Genomic DNA, 19,136 nt, shown 5'->3' with positions numbered 1-19,136 from the left:
CTCTAATCAATGCTTTTTTAATTATCTGACATGATTTACTGACGACTACGTTCTATTATTTCTCAAATATACATCTAAAGAATAGTTGTCACGGATTCTCGTCACTAAAAAAAGAAGAAGAAGAAATCACAATAAGTAGGTATAACAAACCAAGAAGATGATCAATTTTTGGCAAACATTTGTGTGCGATAGTCTCATGAATCATATTTTATGAGACATATATCTTATTTGTGTCATTCATGAAAAAATATTATTATTTTTGCTAAATATTACTTTTTATTTTAAACATCGGTAGAGTTGAGTTATCTTAAAAAAAAAAAAAAAAAAACATACTCTCAATTTTTTTGGGTTTCATTTATGGTACATGTTTTAAAAAATGAAATCCCAAATATATTCATATTGTATTTTGTTTTGAAATTCTGAGTTGGTGCGCTTGGTTTGGTCGTGTTCCATGTAACTCTCAACACCCCGTATCTTTTCTGACTCCACTCCGTCTACTTCTAACCGGCTGAATCACAAAATTATACCGCCGCCGCTGCCGGGGCCATGAACCTCTCCTCACCCATCATGCTGGACTCCACCTCATTTTCCATCTCCTCTACCCCATCCGTCCCCAGCTCGGTGAAATTCTGCGGCCACCTCGCCCATTCACTTCTAGTCAAGCAGCACAAATCGATTGGTTCTTCAATTGTCTGCTCCACCGGGAATAGTGGCTCAGCTATAATAGAGCAAGACACTAGTGAGTTGGACTCTGCGCTGAGTCGGATTGGATCACTGAGTCAGGTTTCCGGCGTGCTCGGCTGTCAGTGGGGAGACGAAGGGAAAGGAAAGCTCGTTGATATCCTGGCTAAACATTTCGATATTGTTGCTCGTTGTCAGGTACATATTATTGATATAGACTTGTGGATGGCAGTGAAAAGATTATATTTTTACATTTGTTCGTCATAAAATGTAATTAAATGGCAATAAAAATGGTAAATAATGATGTACAATGTACTATTATGTAGCTTATGCTATTCAACAGCGTTTTCTGTAAAAACACCGGAAATTATGGAATTTTAGTTTCAGCGAAATCTTAGTTTCTGTTTAATCTTTCTCGATCAGCTGTTGAAAATTCTCAGTAACTTTAAATGAATGCCAAGAATTTTTGTGTATGCTCGATGAAACGGTCTTTCTTGGGGGATTGGTATTTATCATTTTGGAAAATTACGCAGAGAAGATTTCTAATCTCCCTTCCTATCTCTGCCTCAGAGAGTATTGTTGGCAGCAACCTTCCCCTCCAGAAACATTTAGCTCCTAATTTTTTGAAGTTGTTACAATGTTTGTTGGGAAGAATACGTTGATACAACCAAGGTGTTTCCCTTGAATCACTTGATAGCTAACTCAAAAGCTGGATACATGCTTGCTTTACCCTATCTTTGACTGCTTTCTTTGGGAGAAAATAGATGGATGGCATGGCCATCAACTTGATATGTCAATTATTTTGTATCTTGCGCTAGGTTGTATGATATAGTTTTCCTTTTCATTTCCTACCCCCGACACAATCGTTCTGGATCAACGAGATTTTTGTATGTACTGTGGAAGTGAGAGAACCTGTAGTTAGTTTAGGGGGACCTTGATTCTATTCTTCTAAAATATTACACAAATTGTATCATAGTAGGTCTCAGTTTTCATTGTTGTGGTTTGCTTGTTCTTCAACTTTCGTCACCATTCAATGTCAGGGTGGAGCTAATGCTGGGCACACTATTTACAATTCAGAAGGCAAGAAATTTGCACTTCACCTTGTCCCCTCTGGTATCCTCAACGAGGGAACTCTCTGTGTAATTGGTAATGGAGTAGTAGTGCATCTACCTGGATTATTTAAAGAAATAGATGGTCTTGAATCTAATGGAGTCTCATGCAAAGGAAGGATCCTGGTATCTGATCGGGCTCATTTGTTATTTGATTTTCATCAAGTGGTGGATGAGCTTAGAGAAGCTGAGCTTGCTAAATCCTTTATTGGCACTACAAGGAGAGGAATTGGACCTTGCTATTCAAGCAAGGTTAATCGAAATGGTATAAGAGTTAGTGATTTGAGGCATATGGACACTTTTCCTCAGAAGCTCGACCTTTTATTATCTGATGCTGCATCGAGATTCCAAGGTTTTAACTATGGCCCTGACATGCTCAGGGAAGAAGTGGAGCAGTACAAGAAGTATGCTGAGAGGTTGGAGCCCTTCATCACAGATACCGTTCACTTCATGAATGATGCTATATTGCAGAAGCAAAAGATTTTGGTTGAAGGTGGTCAGGCGACCATGTTGGATGTTGACTTTGGGACTTACCCCTTTGTCACTTCCTCTAGTCCTTCTGCTGGAGGAATCTGCACTGGTCTTGGTATTGCCCCTAGAGTTGTTGGTGATCTTGTAGGGGTGGTAAGCTGGCTTTTTCGATATTGCTCATATTGCATTTCTTTGCTACGGTTTTTGAAAATGGTTGATAGTTTTGTTTGGGAGCAACAATTATCCCTACTGTCTTGTGTGGTTGCTCATGGGATATCATTGAAATGTAGCACACAAGCTTCCATCTTGCGTGTTTGTTAAAGTGGCATTGCATTTAAATGTTGTGCATTAGCTGTTCTATGATTGAAATGAGTTTTTCCATTGCTGCTAGTTATAGTTTTGGTCAGTTCTCCAACGGATACTCAGTCCCACACGTATTTTCTCGAAATTCAAGGATAAATTGTAGGAATATCTTATAGTTTGGAGAGGGGTGACGAAAATTGAGTTTCAGTTGTCGTATATACATGTTCGTGTTATAGAATCATCCTATACCCTATTTACATATCCTACTATTGTGAATGGCATTTATTTTTCTCCATCGCTATGCAGGTCAAAGCATACACCACACGAGTAGGTTCAGGTCCTTTTCCAACTGAAATCTTGGGTAAAGGTGGTGATCTGCTTAGGTTCGCAGGACAGGAGTTTGGCACAACAACTGGCCGACCTCGTCGTTGTGGCTGGCTTGACATAGTTGCGCTGAAATACTGCTGTCAGATAAATGGATTCTCTTCGTTGAACCTCACCAAGCTTGATGTATTGTCAGATCTTTCAGAGATTCAGTTGGGTGTTGGGTACAAGCAGATAAATGGCACTCAAGTCCAATCATTTCCTTCTGACCTCCGGACTTTGGAGCAAATACAGGTACATTTTAATTTATTTGTTTACCCCATATTTCATCGTCCTTCATAACTTACCCCCATTTGGGGCTTTAGAGCGTAAGATTTTAAATTTAAATTAGTTATCGTATCATAAATATCTATGTGCATGTATATGTTGGACCATGCATGTTCTCGCCTTTTTCGCGTTTCTTTCATTTTATTTAATATTTGGATTCAGCCATGTTCCTTCATTCTCTATATCTCCCATCTCCCCTTCCCTATAACCACCTCCCATGTCAAAATTTCGGAAGCAAATTTAGTGGATGGCATCGTATCATTCCAGTGGCGACATGAATGAAAGTAAACATCACCTGGAGAATATGAAAAACTAAATCTTCAAGGATTTCTCTTCACCATGAAAATTACTCATCTCCACCCAGATCTCTTTTGATATACCGACTATTTACATTTCTCTAAATATGTTTAGGTTGAATATGAAGTCTTACCTGGGTGGCAAACTGATATCTCGTCTATCAGAGAGTACTCCAAACTTCCTGAGACTGCTCGTAAGTATGTCGAACGGATAGAAGAACTCATTGGTGTTCCCATTCACTACGTTGGTATTGGACCAGGGCGTGATGCCCTTATATACAAATGATAATTCGATATTGCAGCTTGTTTAAATCTTGGTGAAAATCATCATCTTTGCTTTAAGATTGAACATGCACCTTTTTCGGGATGAAGGCATTTTTGTCCTGCCCTGCCCTGCCCTGCCCTGCCCGCTAATGGGTTTTGTTTTCTGTTTTGTTTTTATTTTTGTTTTTGTCGGTTTTTGAAAAGGTCACTTGATTAGGTGGGTTTGGTTTGCTTGATTAGGTGGGTTTATTTTTTTTAAACCCACCTAATCACTCGTTTGGTTCGATTTTTATTAAACTAAGTCAATCCCTCCTATGAATTATTAGGTTATATTAGGTAGGTTAAAATAATACCTCCTCACTCCATATGATTATTTATCTCACTCTTAATACCTCCTATTTTTCCAATTTTACCATTCTCTTATATTCAAACTCACCACCACTTCCCGTCACCGACCGCCGCCGCCACGACCGCCGCCGTCCGACCACCGGCCGACCGACCGCGGGCGCCGACCACCGGCCGACAGCCGGCGCCGACCATTTCCGGCGCCGGTCGATTTTTCTGGCCGGTCGTTTCAGGCCGCCGCCCCCCGTCAGCCGTTTCCGGCCGACCATTTCCGGCCAGCCGGCCGCCGCCGCCACTGTCGCCACCGCTGCGAAGGGAAAAGGCAATTTTGTCTTTTCATCAAAAAATTCAAAATTATCCTACACTTAAAAATCGTACCAAACCTAATATTATTTTACATCATATATTACAATCCTACCACAATCAATTTCTTTATGATTTACATACTAATCATTAGTTTATCCTATCTTTCCAACCAAACGTAGCCTAAATGATTCAAGAAGTTCTATGCAGTAACGGGAAGTATGTTGCTATCAAAGAAGTTATAATATAATTATATTTATAACAATTAATTTCAAATGAGTGGTGTATATAAATTAAAGAAAAAATCAAAATAAAAATATGGGAAAACTACCAAGGAAGAAAATCTTCAAATAAAATAATCGGATTTCTGTTTATACCTTATGGAATGAAGATCGCACCTTGTTCAAACACGAGAAAGGATTTCAGGCCTTGCAGAGAAACACGATTTTCAGGTCTGCACATTAAATACTGCTGCTACGAACAGCACATTCGAAGAGCGAAGAGTTGAGCGGAGTGGTGTGGAGTGTGAAGCAATGGAGAAGGACGAAGGAAAGAAGTCGAGAAACAAGTATTCGGCTGACAAAATTACGCTCGAACATTTTGTATCTACCATGGTGCCTCTCATCGACATGGAGAAAGTATGTGTTCTTAGTCAAAATTTCCGTGTATTTATTTGTTTGCTTGTTTGTATGATTTGATTACTTGTTTCCAGTGCCTTTTCATATGCATTTTGATGGAAGAATTATGTTTTTGATGTTTTCTTTCCATTTTTTAAATCGTCATTTCGAGGTTTGGTTTGTATTATATTAATTTCATTTGCAAGCTTCGGCCTTTTTACTATAATAATAATTACTGGATATCAAGGAAATTATTGACTGAGGTATTCGGATAATATGTGTTCGTGAAAGAAGTGATATCTTTTTTCTGGTTATCGTTAGGAGTAATTAAATGGGTATATTTTGATTGTCTCAGGAAGCTGAGATATCTATTTCAATGAACTCGGGGGCGATGAGGAGTTTGGACATTGCTCAAAAGAAAGGGTCCACTATTCTGAGCTTGAAGTGTGTAGATGCTCAGGTTACTATCTTAAAATTATATTTTATGTGTGTGTGTGCTGCTAATATTAGTTGTATTTTGGATGAAATATTTAGGTTGTTCTTTGGCTTCTTCTAACTTTCTAATTGCTGCATTTATGTAGACAGGGCTATTGGGAAAGCCACTCCTGGAGTTTCACTCTAATAAGGGAGATGTACTACCTCCTCACAAGGTATTAAGTGGATATCATGCAGTAACCTACAAAGCATGATGATGCCCTACGAAGCATGTGTCAATGTTCAGTAAAAAGGAGAAAATTAGATTTCCTTTTGACGCTTCCATTTGAGTTTCACCGGTTCTTTGAACTAGTTATGATATGCCTAATAACATGATTGCTGTAGTGGACAATCTGCAATATATTACTTTTTGAAATAGTATGATTGTTTCTTTTTTTTCTTTTACTACCTCTTTTGTATTTTAAGAATGATTCAAGTTTTCCATGCATGAACATTTTCTTCTTTGCTGCTGTTCTGTTTTCTTTCCTCAACAATTCTTAATGCTCCCCGGTTTGGAAATCATGATGTCGTGGTTTTGAAACGAAACAAGGCTGATTTGGGCTCCCCTCCACTTGGGCAGGGTGTTGTTTACCGAATAAAGGTATATATGTTTTCCCAAAGCAATGCATTTGCTTCAAAGTTTTGGAAATTAAACATCATGCTACACATTAATAATATAATACATTTTCGTATGGAGCAGGATAATCTATTACGGTTGCTTCTGATGACATCACAGAAGAGGGTTTAAACATTCCCTTGATCCTTCACTCCTATTTTGATTCTACCATTTGTACTTGTTTTTCTTGTTCTTCGTGTTCCTTTTGATCCTTCACTCCTTTTATTTGCTTTCTTTCCTTTCATCTTTAGATACTTTTTGAAAAGTTTAGCTGATCTTTGTATTTATTCTAATCACGATTCTGTTCTGTCCTTTTCTTAAGTTGTCCACACTTCATTGCATCTTGTCCTGCATGTCTCATGGTATGTACTTTTCAAGATAAATTTTTCCTTATTTTACATGAGAAAACTAAGTTCTTCGGTTTGGCATTTATTTGTGCTGCACAAGTGGGCATTGTTGGTTTATTTCCTTTTGTGATACAATTTTGTTGAACTGATAGTGTTACTGTTTTCTTGATGTTGTATAGGTATTGTGTGGGGATAATAGGGGCTAATGACTGCATTCACTAATTCGAAACAGACGAATTAATTATATAAAATCAAATGCATACGAGTGCAACTTTCTGATTCAATTTTTGTACGAAAAAGTTAAATTTATCTTTATTAAAATAAAAATATATGTATCCAACAAATAAAAAATAGATGAATAAAAATTGAAGAACACATATTAATTATACGTTGATCCATTAAAGTAATAAACATTAGATTGACATTAATATAATTTCGTCCATTTTCATTGTTTTGTGAAATCGAAGTACATTAACTCATTTGATTCAAAACAAAAATTAACACTTTACATGATAATGAAAATAATGATCATTGTCTACAAAAACTTTGATAAAGAGGTCATTTTTATTTTTTGACAATTGGAAAAAATGCCTATAATCCACGTTTTTATATAGATATAGATATAGATTAAAAAAAATAGTTTTATTATCAAACATATATTCATTTTTAATGTATAATTGTTATTAGATTTCTCAAAAATTGTGTAGAAAATTTCCATGCAATTAATCTAACAATACACAATTTAAGGGGATAGTAAAAAATTGACAATGAAAAACTTTGTCATTATTTATACACTTTTATAAGTATATTAGATAAATATATATCTTTTAAATGTTTTTTAATTTAATATTATTAATGAAAATTATATTTTTTATTCAAAAATCTATTCTTTTATTATTTTTTTAAAGAAATATGCATCAAGAAAATGTTATTTCTCTAATATTTTTTTATTATCAATATTTATTCAATTTTTACTTAAATTTATTTTCGAAGTATTTTGTATTGCAATTTTTTATTAAAAAAATAAAAACACTACTATGATCTTCATGTGTTTAATGAGTTTAAAAAAAAAATACATTAATTAAGTGAATAAGCAATACATTGACTTCTACAAATTCAATATCTCAAATTTGATCCTAAATTTTATATACTTTTCCACCATAGTCCGTATAATTAATACACATAATACATTGTTTTTGGACAATGTGGTAAAACCACACTACAAAAATTTTGTTCATCATCCACATTTTTATAGGTATTATAGAGTTTTCCAGTATAGAGCTCTATACCTATGGTAGGGGATTCAACTACCTCTAGCACAAGTGCAAAAAATTGAAGTTCAGTGTCATTATCCCGAGCCTTCAAGTCAGCCCTTCACCTCGGAGATTGAATAAGGAAATATCAATCTTAGACATCAAACCAACAAGAGTAAATCTAAGGTTGGTATTAACGAGCTTATAATTTCTCAATTTCAGATTATCAAAAGAACTTGGAGAAATTGAAAACAAGAATATGTATCAACCCAACCACAATTCGAGTTGATATTGCATGAAAGTATCCAATAGTATAGATGAAACCAAATTCTTATCCGATGGAAGTCAAGATATTGTATGAATTTTGGGCTATAGCCTCAGTTTATACATCATCCAGCTTCCTAGAAATATCAGCACTACCAAAGTGAATCCAAGAAGTTGTTCTAAAACATGAGCAAAGAACGATTATTAGTCCAGAAGAAATATTTTGGAGCTATATTTTTTTAGTATAAATCAAAACCAGCTGGAAAAAGCTCATACGAAACCTTTCATTTTATCAAGTTAAGAAGACCAAATATAAATATTCAAAAATTTATCATTGTTGCTTCATTCTCTAAAGATGACATCTCTACAAGAAGAACATGAGATCTATGGATCTGTCTTACAGAGATGGGAAAAATCAAGTTTATATTTAAGTTTTGTCAAAATTCTTTAAAAGGATTTTTTCTTAAATACTATGACATGCAAAACTACAAGTTTTGCATAATATATATTTTAAAAGAAAATAAATCTTTTATGAAACAACAAGGTGTCAAGAAGTAAAGAAACTCGTTGGAAATTCTGTAATATTACTCATGTAGAAAGATGGTCAGCAAAAATTTGTCCTGAATTCCAAAACTGAAAGGAGGCAGAATTCGATAAAGACTTTAAGCCAATAACTGACTGAAAGCATGTTGTAGAGACATGACCAAATAGTGAAGGACCACAAAAAAAACTATTTCTTCGAGGACCTCAAAAGAAAAATATACCACAGCGTTAATAAAGAATGCAGGTGGGATGTGACTCACCACCACAAAAAAGCCGATCCACTAATTAATAGAATATTGGACCATTAGCTAGTGAAAGAATGAATCACTCAACCACCCATTACAAGACACAACTAGAAATAAAGGAAAGAAATAATTCAAGATTGATGTTCAGATGTTAAATCTATCAAAGCTTCTTTATATATATAACGGCAGATGGAGACATCATTCAACCTCTTCATTTTCTTTCAAATAAATTTTCAATATTTCACTTTTTAGTTTGTGTATGATATTTCCAACTACGATAGGTAGCTAAACAAATTTTTCATGTTCATCATAACGTAGGAAACAATACAAAGTTATGTCATGTGTTGTTGAATTGATCTACTTCAAGAATCATCTATTGCGATTGCGTGATTAAACTGTGAGGAACAACATATAAAACCTGATGAATGTGACCTGAGGACACTTCAGTCAAAGAAGTAAAATGTTTAATTTATTATAAAAAACATGATCGACCATAAAAAGTCTATGATATATAGGTTGAGAAACTTGCGTACCCTTATGTTTTTGGGCAAGTTCAATAAGTATAACAATATCATGTACTCATATCTAAAAATAAAAAACAAGGTAAATAGGAACAGAGACTGTAGGAATAAAAAGGAAAAAATTTTACGCAGAGAAACTAAATAGAGACACTAAAAAAAATGACTAAACTAATAATGACTTAAAACATCAAAATAATTACCCACCGACAGCCATGTTGGTCTCACACGCTAGGCTGAAAAAGACATCCTTCAAAGACATCCTTCGTACCGTAGCATTGGAAAATTAATCGCAAAAATATATTTTATATTTTTCGGGAGTGTTTCCTAGACTAGGCCCCCATTGTCCTACATCTAAAACCGCTTCTTTGAATTTCTCTCCGGCATTTATTTTCCTTCTACAAAGGATCGCTTTTCTTTTCCATTTCCTGAATTTTAACTGGTTTTCTTCAAGGGGTTTCCAGCCTTCACCAGTCTACCGTTGAATCTCATCGATTCTCTGAAAAAGTTAACTCTGCAGCTCGAGGGGGGATGGGCTGCGTGCTCTTCGTTCCGAATATCCTTTTTTTCGAGGTTCTTGTTGTTCACAGTTTCTCCTAGTCTCGTTGATTTCTGATTGTTTTGTCGAAGATTTTGCAAGGAAAATCGTTTCTTTTAATTGAGTTGTATTATTGGGTAGAGATTATAGATATGGCGGCTTTGTTAAGAAAAGGTAAAATAAAAGATGCGTCTTTTAGGCGTGCATTTTTTATCCTTCTGTTGGGAACTGTTTTTTTGGTTTTGATATTAAGAACAAATGTTATCGTAGATTTAATCAACAGATACACCTTTGAGGGTGATGATGATTCTTTTGGATTGACTACTGATAACTATACTTTGGGATTTTCCAAGAATTTGGAGCTCCCTAGACAAAACGAGCTTTCTATGTTGTTAGAGGAGCGTAATCAGATGCCACCGGAGAACTTAGATTTATATCCTAAGTTAGCCAAGAATCATATAGTCATCGTGTTGTATGTTCACAACCGGCCTAAATATCTTCAAGTGGTTGTCGATAGCCTTTCCCAAGTTGTAGGGATTAGCGAAACGCTGCTAATAGTTAGTCACGATGGGTTTTTTGAGGAGATGGATAAAATTGTAAAGAGTATCAAGTTTTGCCGAGTGAAACAAATTTTTGCCCCGTATTCGCCTCATGTCTTTGATAGTAGCTTTCCTGGTGTTTCGCCTGGCGATTGTAAGGACAAAGAAGATCCTACTATGATTAAGTGTAAAGGGAATCCGGATCAGTATGGCAACCACCGTTCACCGAAGATTGTGTCATTGAAACATCATTGGTGGTGGATGATGAACACTGTGTGGGATGGTTTAAGAGAGACTAGCCAACATTCGGGTCATACTCTCTTCATTGAAGAGGATCACTTTATATATCCTAATGCATATCGAAATTTGATGTTACTAACGGAGTTGAAGCATAAAAAATGCCCACTTTGCTATGCTACAAATCTTGCACCCTCTGATGTGAAGTCAAGAGGAGAAAGGTTGGAGACTCTGATTGCAGAGAGGATGGGAAACGTGGGATATGCCTTTAACCGAACCGTATGGAGAAAGATACATAAGAAAGCTAGAGAGTTTTGCTCTTTCGATGATTATAATTGGGATATAACAATGTGGGCTACCGTGTATCCTTCATTTGGAAGACCCGTTTACTCCTTACGGGGACCTAGGACTAGTGCCATTCACTTTGGGAAATGCGGATTGCATCAAGGACAGGGCGAGCAAGCGGCATGCGTTCATAATGGTTCTGTGAATTTCGAAGTGGAAGAAGAGGATAGAGTTCCGAATATTAAATCAAATTGGGGAGTACATGTATACAAGAACCAACCTGGTTATAAAGCTGGTTTTCGGGGTTGGGGAGGGTGGGGAGATTCACGAGATCGTGAATTGTGTATGCAATTTTCCAAGATGTATATGGTTACAGATTTGAGAGAGGTGTGAGAATAACTTTTAGCTCGTTCACGCACCCCTGAAGTGGACGTTGTTTGTCCTGTGATGAATGGGGATATAGCTTTAGTATTTGCATATTTGTTGTACATTAGAGGAGTCTATTACACTGTCATTTCATTATCGTGTGTAAGAACTTGCAATTTGTAATTCAACTTTTCCCAAATTTATACCAGTAATGTATTCCACTAGCATGTTTATGCCCCTTATTGTCTGATTTTTATCGGTTTGCTCTTAATTTTCACTCGTTACTGTTTACATACAGGGTTGAACCTTGAGAGACACTTCAGTCTAGCACGATATCCTAGAGGTGCAAACAGATCAAAATACTATTATTATATACACTTTAAGTCTACACACTTGATCAGTCTAGCATGATAGTTTCAAGTGATTTGTGAAAAGTAAAATTCACTTTTCTATACTAGTGGATAAATTATTGATGAATATATCAGAGCTACTAGGGATTTGTAAGCAGTTGAATAAAATAATTCAGCTCTAATTCAATCTGAATATATATTCGGTCCGTTCAGACTTGACTCTTCGATTCAACAAGCTTGAGAGCCAATTCAAGTTTCGTCTTCCAAGAAAAAAGGAGAGAGGTGATAAACCAAGAATAGATGGTTCACTTTATAATCGAAAGACACAAAACACTCGAATCTTGTATTCGAAGTTTGTGCTGCATCTTGAACTTCTAGTTTTCGAAATAACATATGAAGCGAGCCTCGATGTTTCACCCGCAACACGAAAAAGGTGGGTGATTGGAAGGACTAAATCACACCCACACCCATACATACAAATGAAACAACAAAATATAAAAGGTCAGGCTTCATTTCTTTTGTCCAACTCTTTACTAGTGGACCTCCACTTGAAGAAACTCCCAAACAAAGCCTCCATTTCCTCTAAGGTTCTCCCCTGTGTCTCAGGTAGCAATGTGTAGAAGAAAACCCAAGCCACTGTGGTGATTCCGCTGAATAAAAAGAATGCCCCGCCGATCGTGATAGCCTTGTACAGTGATATAAAGGTCATCAAAACGACTCCACTCGTAAACCGATTCACGGCAACTCCTATGCTGCACCCTTGAGCTCTCAGCCTCAATGGAAATATCTCGGAGCTGTACACCCATGCTATAGGACCCATTCCGATGGAGAAGAAGGCGACAGACGATAAAGTTGTGATGATACACAACGCCACTGCCCATATAATTGTTTGATCTTTGTAGTGGTCGATTATGGTTAATCCAACAGCAAGTCCCATTAGGGATGCCATCATTCCGCCACAACTTGTCAGCAGGAGTACCCTCCGCCCCACCCTGTCGACTAAGAATGTAGCCACCAGAATGAATAAGGTCTTGCTTGCCCCAACGGCTATGGTGGCGAGTAACTTGTCTGAATCATTTTTTATCCCAGCTTTCGCATAGATTCTTGGACTGTACATCAGGACTGCATCTACGCCACTAGCTTGTTGGAAGAGGTGTATGCCAATGGCAGCGACTAGAATGTGGAGAACCGGTGGTGTCGGATGAAGGATCAGATCTTTCCACACATCCTCGCCGTGGCTGTGTGTTGGGACAGTCACGAAGTCGTCGTTGCAGTTTTCAGGCAATCCTGCGGCCCCTTTGATGTCAGCAAATCTCAGTTGAGCTTCTTCTGGTGAGTTTGATGTTCTAAGGAGTACTTTTTTGGCATCACCAAGGCGGCCTTGGAGGACAAGCCATCGAGGCGACTCTGGCATGGCTAGTACACCAATGGCCAGGAAAATGGATGGGACTGCGCCGATTCCGAGCATCAGTCGCCAGCCTAATTTTAGCGGGAGGCCGGCGAATGCATAGTTTGATACAAATCCAAGTAAAACACCTGTTCATATAACTGAATGAATCAGCAAACATCTTTAGATTACAATTAAATGAGTGAGAAAAGTGATCCTATGCTTCTTGAAAATTTACCCGACTGATATTTCGCAACGATTTGAGAAGTGATTACCATGCGGAATTATATGTATGCATGGATCTTTTAATGCGTATATACAGAAGGAAACAAGTAAAACTTATGCATGCCATGTCATTGCTTCACAAACATGCTATTAGCATTTGCCATTAACTCTTCACAAACTTCTCTTTATACAAGTTTATATTATGCAGAAAGTGTTCCTCCTAACACAGCATACACTAAACCGAAATGGCCAAGCCAAAATACGCACCAAAGTTGATGAAGACTTCAGGGAAAGAAGTGAGGAATCCACGGGAGGAGGTGGGTGCCACCTCCGCAGCATACACCGGCGCAATCATGAGTGCGTAACCAACCCCGATGCCAGCCACAAATCTACCCACCATGAGGAAGGCATAGTTAGTGGCGAATCCCATTAGTATTGCACCTACAAAGAAGATTGCGGAGGCGAAGACTATGGTGTAGCGCCTCCCAATCCAGTCGGAGGTCCGCCCCGCCATGGCGGATCCAAGGAGGGAGTAAATATTAATGGTCCCCACCAGAATCTCGATTTGGACGTCGCTGATTTTCAAATCTTTCTTGATGTATAGAGTTGCTCCACTCATTACTCCTGTATCTGCATATTGATTGTTGATAAAAAGGAAACCATTCTTATTACATGATCTTGAACATAATTTATAACTAACAATGGACAAAATTTTCAATATTGTTACTACTTTAGATCATTTATTCTATCAATCTTGATGATATCACAAGTTGGTCACTAAAAAACTACTCCTATATATGAGAATATGCATGCCTAAATGTAAAAATCCCACACTAATTAAAAAATATTACTAAGTTAAAAGAAAATAATAAGTTCACCTACCATATCCCAGCAAGACTGATGTCATAGAAGCAAGAATTGATATCGCCATAGCATATTTGTTTCTTTTGTGTTTCTTTGCGGCTGCAGAATTATCAGGCATCTGGGCTTTGCTGGAAACTTCATTGACGTTATCAGATAGCTTTTGGTCATCCATTCTTAATATTTTCTTTGGATAAATATACGAAGGATCTTTTGTTATTATCTAAAATTTCACTGTAGATGCAGAATGATTGGCATGTCGAGTGACTCAATAAAGTATGTTTAATTAGAAATCTCTATCCACAAGACAAATTCATGAAGAGTGAGTCTCATGTGAGACCGTCTCACGGATCATAATCCTTGAGACGGGTCAACCCTACCCATATTCACAATAAAAAGTAATACTCTTAGCATAAAAAGTAATACTTTTTCATGGATGACCCAAATAAGAGATCCGTCTCACGAATATGACCCGTGAGACCGTTTCACACAAGTTTTTGCCATTCATGAATGCGTGGAGAAACAAGCAAAGTTTACCATTCCATCTTTAATTTATTTTTATTCGCAAAAAAATAAAGAAGAAAATATGGTATATATTTAGGAAGAAAAAAGGAAATTAATGATTATAAACAACTCAAAAAAAAAAAAAAAAAAACACACACACACACACACAACCGAAATCAAAATAATAATATTTTTAAAAAAGGAAGATATTTTTTCCTATTTTAATTTCTTAAGATATGTCGTGTGGTTCATGTGTCAATTTCACGATTTGAAAATATTTTAGGCTTTTAAATTTCTTAATAAATTTATTATTTTTTTACTAAAATTTGGAACTATTGTATTAATTAAGGTTATTGTTCTTATTGAATTTTGATAAGCTTGCTTGATTGGTTTATATAATTAATACACATGATATGTTGTTAATTTCTGTTACGTTAGTTGGACAGAGTTATTGAAAATTGCATATATTAAATTACAATTTATTTTTTTATTATTTAATTTTTAAAGTTGAGTTAAGTATAAATTTCAATATTAACCGAATGAAAATCAAATTTACGATGTTTTTATGTATTGAATTATTTATAGTTGAATCTGGTTATAATACGACCATATGAGTCACCACGACAGTATTCTCGCCTTGTCTGGTTTCGGACATGGCTGTTGGAGAAGTCCCCACTAGAACACGGGGATGTAAATGGAAGAATGCAAAACTTTAGGATAAAACATGGAAAAATAATTCAAGAACAGGGATGTTACTCTTTGGCTTGACGTCCACCATATGCTCGGCGATATACCCCATTGGAGGTAAATTGCCAACAAGAAGCAAGCCTGTTTCTTTAGCTAACACAAGCGTCACCGCAGGCAAGCAAATAGCTGCCGTCATAGCTGCAGTCGCAGCCATCGCATTGATGTTGTGTGCGGGCAGAAGTGAGGTGGTGGGCCCGCAACAGCAGGAGGAGACTCTATCGAACATACTGCAAACTTTGTCCAGTGAGTGCACTGCTGAACTGAAGGATTGCAAAAGGAGGTATAAAATCCAAATGCCCAAGTCAAGAAAAGCCGAGATTTGCACCAGTAAATGTACGACCGTTTGCATGCAGGGTGGATTTGGTTCTCCTGGCAAAGTCCCTTTCAGTATTAGGAGGTAAAAATGAGGCTTTTTATCCTATGTATCCTGCCTTAGAGATGTAGGATTAGCCATGATCATGAAAATGTTTCACATTGTATTCGATTGAAAGAGATATTATACATGCATTAACGCTTGGATGGACCTAGTGGAGACTAACTATCTAATTTTTTCATTTACTTTTTCTAAAATTTATCAACTCGTAATATGTTTCTTGGTTCTTCTCTATTGTGTTTGTGGGCCTGCCACGCGTGATTAGTGCCTTTTTGTTGGACAAGTTCAGATTGGCATTCTTGCTTGTGGTAAAATTTGAGTTGTGATGTGGTTCGTGAAGTGGATTGCATTTATAATTATATTGTATACACTTTGAAATTTACCGCACATTCATTTCCTTTAGTTGATTTGTAAAAACTTGGACTGAGAAATAAGAAAACTTAGACTTTCATGGAGATGCAAGTTCAAGTTGATTTCTATAGATAGTCCTTCAAACTTAATGAACGAGCATAGTGGCAACTACCTCCTCAATCTTGAATATCTGGAGTCTGATCTAAATGGATGATCTGCGGTGGTAAATTACTCAGCTTATCTTCGAAGTTAATTGTGGTCAATGCTAGTTTTCATTCTTGGTTTGGCCATTCTGGCATGTCCATAATACATATAGAACCTTGCTTTCTTGGATTGGTAGCATAGCCTCCCAATTTAGCACATGAATTCAGAATAATGTCTCTATGTATCAGAAGTTAGTGTAAGTCTAAGATGATAATATTACCATATGATGATGTTTCCTTTCCAAAAAATTGATATAAGCCAACACAAAATTGAAGAATCACAGAAACATATATTTATCAAGACCTGCAAAAAATGAAACTGGTGAATAATTTAATCTCTTCATAGATAATATTATCTCTATGCAATAGGATCTAAATCGACCACACGTCGAAAGACAATGTTTGCATGTTTTTGAACTACACCCTTCTGGTGTAATGCATGATGGAAATAGAGCGAGAGGGCGAACATAGATAGCATCATCATGATCTCTGAAATAGTAATGTCTGCATGACTGCATTGTATCTAACTCTTCGTGAAAATGATTTTTTCCAATGATATCGGTATTGCTGATATGCATGCCATTTTCTATGCTTCAAAGTTTTCAGTGTGTTCAAATTTTAAATGCACATATCTGAAAGGTGCTTGCAAATGCATGATGTTTGGTATTTATATATTGATATTCGATACATATATTGATGAGAATGTTTTGCCTTTATGTACAGACCTCTGGTTGTTTTCAAGGACGACTTCCGGAGTCGTAAATATTGGTATATTTCCTTTTTCCCCTTAATATTTCATCACTGTCTTACATAACTTTACTTTATGCTTATTGCTTTCTACATTTTCATAATTTACCCCGATCATTTGATAGTATGTACAGCAGTTCTTTCAATCCAATACATGTCATGGAATTGAATGATGTAAACTTGCCAAAAAATTAGTTGCAAGTGATCTGAATCATGATCAACTCTCTATTGCTTTGACAAACAAGCACATAACCTATGTCCTTCAAAACTAAATGCTATGTCAAGGGGCTTAGTTGATGGCTACGGATGTCTGGGGCAGACCCAAAAAATCAGGGGAGGAGGCCAAGGCAGGTCGGGCCCCCTTCTCCCCTCAGGTTCCCCCTGATAGCACTAACAATCTTCATTTACTTATTAGGCTTTAGATGTTAAGATGCAGATGTGTAGCCATTTCTTATGCACTTCAAATTTTTCTCTTGTCAGCAGTCTTTCGGAGTGCTCTGATAGCTGTAATTTGATTGGAGATGGTGATGATGTTGAATCCTGAATCATTCTTGGTACGTGCAATTTTGTCCCCCTTAGCGAATTACTGGATTTTACATTGAAGATACAGTTGGAATGAGATTGTTTTTTCATTATACAAGTACCTACATACAGTTCACTGTAAATCCACTTAAGTTCTTCAAGATCACAGTATCAATATATGATGCCTGAAACTGTTGGATCCTCATGGTTTCCTCCGAGCAAGTGTGATTTCACAAATCCTGAGGTACTGGTTTTGGCTGGAGTGAGTCAAATTCAAAAGACGGGCCAATTGTGCGAGCGATCATTGTATATTTTGTACCTTGTGAAAATCCCATATCAATGACATCCGATCCCTTGAGCCGTTTAATGTTCAATCTATGCAACTGAATCTGCCGAGAATGTGATATTTGCCAACATGTGATCCGTTGACCCTCTCCAAGCATATCGACATCGTGTATGACAATCGCATTTCAGCATATCATGTACAACTTGGGAATTATAGTTACCATTTTATGACAACTGAATATCATGTCCTACAGTATACACAAGTTTCTTTTTCAAAATTTATGAGTTGTTTCGGTTTTCCTCTTGCACACAATATTGATTAAGCATTAGCGGCTCTATTGTACCTGTCTTGTTTTCGTGTAAAACCCTCTCAAGACACTGACTCAACCCAACAGTGTCTTGTTCTTATGAGATCATATCATAAAATTCAACATGGCTTTGGGTTGAAAGTGTGTTTTTCAGATTTGTAGTGCGGTCAATTGCATCTAACCAACGTCAAGCATTATTAAATGATGGGTGGGGCAACTGTGTTTACTTTTCAATTTTCAGACAATGCAACAAATGGTAATTCTTATTACCAGAAAAAAGGTACAAGAAATAGTTGAACTACAAACTTTAAAAGTTGACAAATGCTGTTTCTGCGTCATTGCTCATAAATTACTCCGAAAGATTTCAGAAATAAAATCTAGTGATTTGATCAATACATAGATTTGCTTTTGACAAATGGCCAAAGCATATATATATTCTTTAAGTTTTTCTTTTTACTTTTTCCCCTTTTCTTCTTAATAAAAGGAAAGATGAATAAGTTTGATCACAAATCCTTGTACCCTTTGGCCTCAAGTCCCTTTCTTGCGTAATATTATCTTCAAAAATTAATTGGAACAAGGAAAAAGGTTCTTTAGCCACCGAAAGAGGATGAATAGATGGAATTCTTTCGTATTTCTGATGGGACAGGCAAAATAATTTGAACTAATTTCCATTGTTTTATATTGTAGATAAGTAAATTCCCATTAGCGTTTGATCCCCGTGAATTTTTAAAGGAATAATAGCATTTTTTTTATTCACGTCCACATCCCAATGTTCTTATCTCTAATTAAAAATTGGAAAATGCAAGTTTGGGATTCCAAACGCTCAAAGTGCATGTTGCATGATAATCCATTAACCAGAACCAATACCAAGATGAAATAGATTAAATACCATATCCTCCCATTTATTTTTCAAAATTTTTTTTAAAAAAAACTATTTTCCTATCTTGAATACATGATTAAATTTAATTTATTTCGGCCATTCTTGGAAATTCAACAGTAGTTTTTATC

The 19,136-nt window shown here is 36.4% G+C and overlaps 5 protein-coding genes across 15 annotated transcripts; 4 read left to right on the top strand and 1 right to left on the bottom strand.

Moving 5' to 3' along the window:
• Positions 1-416: 416 nt before the first annotated feature.
• On the top strand, positions 417-3,939 carry LOC140839537 (adenylosuccinate synthetase, chloroplastic-like). The gene is made up of 4 exons (XM_073206308.1): positions 417-879; positions 1,722-2,414; positions 2,871-3,182; positions 3,627-3,939. Exons 1-4 carry the CDS (start codon positions 547-549, stop codon positions 3,795-3,797), a joined length of 1,509 nt encoding a protein of 502 aa, XP_073062409.1. The 5' UTR covers positions 417-546; the 3' UTR covers positions 3,798-3,939.
• Positions 3,940-4,622: 683 nt separating this feature from the next.
• Positions 4,623-6,806, top strand: LOC140839536 (uncharacterized). 4 transcript variants are annotated; one of them, XM_073206307.1, is made up of 5 exons: positions 4,623-5,061; positions 5,396-5,500; positions 5,626-5,690; positions 6,065-6,115; positions 6,215-6,806. In XM_073206307.1, exons 1-4 carry the CDS (start codon positions 4,957-4,959, stop codon positions 6,111-6,113), a joined length of 324 nt encoding a protein of 107 aa, XP_073062408.1. In that variant the 5' UTR covers positions 4,623-4,956; the 3' UTR covers positions 6,114-6,115; positions 6,215-6,806. The 4 variants fall into 4 exon arrangements, 3 of the variants coding, with proteins under 3 accessions (XP_073062408.1, XP_073062407.1, XP_073062406.1); XM_073206306.1 differs by having other exon boundaries at positions 5,622-5,690; positions 6,095-6,115; XM_073206305.1 differs by having other exon boundaries at positions 5,622-5,690.
• A 2,811-nt stretch (positions 6,807-9,617) lies between these two features.
• Positions 9,618-11,503, top strand: LOC140839535 (alpha-1,6-mannosyl-glycoprotein 2-beta-N-acetylglucosaminyltransferase-like). The gene has a single exon (XM_073206304.1). It carries the CDS (start codon positions 9,991-9,993, stop codon positions 11,290-11,292), a length of 1,302 nt encoding a protein of 433 aa, XP_073062405.1. The 5' UTR covers positions 9,618-9,990; the 3' UTR covers positions 11,293-11,503.
• Positions 11,504-11,773: 270 nt separating this feature from the next.
• LOC140839534 (polyol transporter 5-like) lies at positions 11,774-14,321 on the bottom strand. The gene is made up of 3 exons (XM_073206303.1): positions 14,110-14,321; positions 13,495-13,857; positions 11,774-13,151 (listed from the first exon to the last, which is right to left on the bottom strand). The coding sequence occupies exons 1-3, from the start codon at positions 14,261-14,263 to the stop codon at positions 12,118-12,120; spliced, it is 1,551 nt and encodes a 516-aa protein (XP_073062404.1). The 5' UTR covers positions 14,264-14,321; the 3' UTR covers positions 11,774-12,117.
• An 868-nt stretch (positions 14,322-15,189) lies between these two features.
• Positions 15,190-18,183, top strand: LOC140839532 (uncharacterized). 8 transcript variants are annotated; one of them, XR_012119747.1, is made up of 5 exons: positions 15,191-15,736; positions 16,990-17,034; positions 17,259-17,387; positions 17,497-17,567; positions 17,668-18,183. XR_012119747.1 is itself a non-coding variant. In XM_073206301.1 (4 exons), exons 1-3 carry the CDS (start codon positions 15,342-15,344, stop codon positions 17,555-17,557), a joined length of 501 nt encoding a protein of 166 aa, XP_073062402.1. In that variant the 5' UTR covers positions 15,190-15,341; the 3' UTR covers positions 17,558-17,567; positions 17,705-18,180. The 8 variants fall into 8 exon arrangements, 5 of the variants coding, with proteins under 5 accessions (XP_073062402.1, XP_073062401.1, XP_073062400.1 ...); XR_012119746.1 differs by having other exon boundaries at positions 17,655-18,183; XM_073206301.1 differs by lacking the exon at positions 17,259-17,387 and having other exon boundaries at positions 15,190-15,736; positions 17,705-18,180.
• The last annotated feature ends 953 nt before the right edge of the window (positions 18,184-19,136 follow it).

This window comes from Primulina eburnea, chromosome 8 (assembly GCF_022965805.1).
Source record: "Primulina eburnea isolate SZY01 chromosome 8, ASM2296580v1, whole genome shotgun sequence".
NCBI lineage: Eukaryota > Viridiplantae > Streptophyta > Magnoliopsida > Lamiales > Gesneriaceae > Primulina > Primulina eburnea.
Note: the sequence above shows the minus strand (reverse complement) of the source record. Positions and strands in the feature narration are given on the sequence as shown.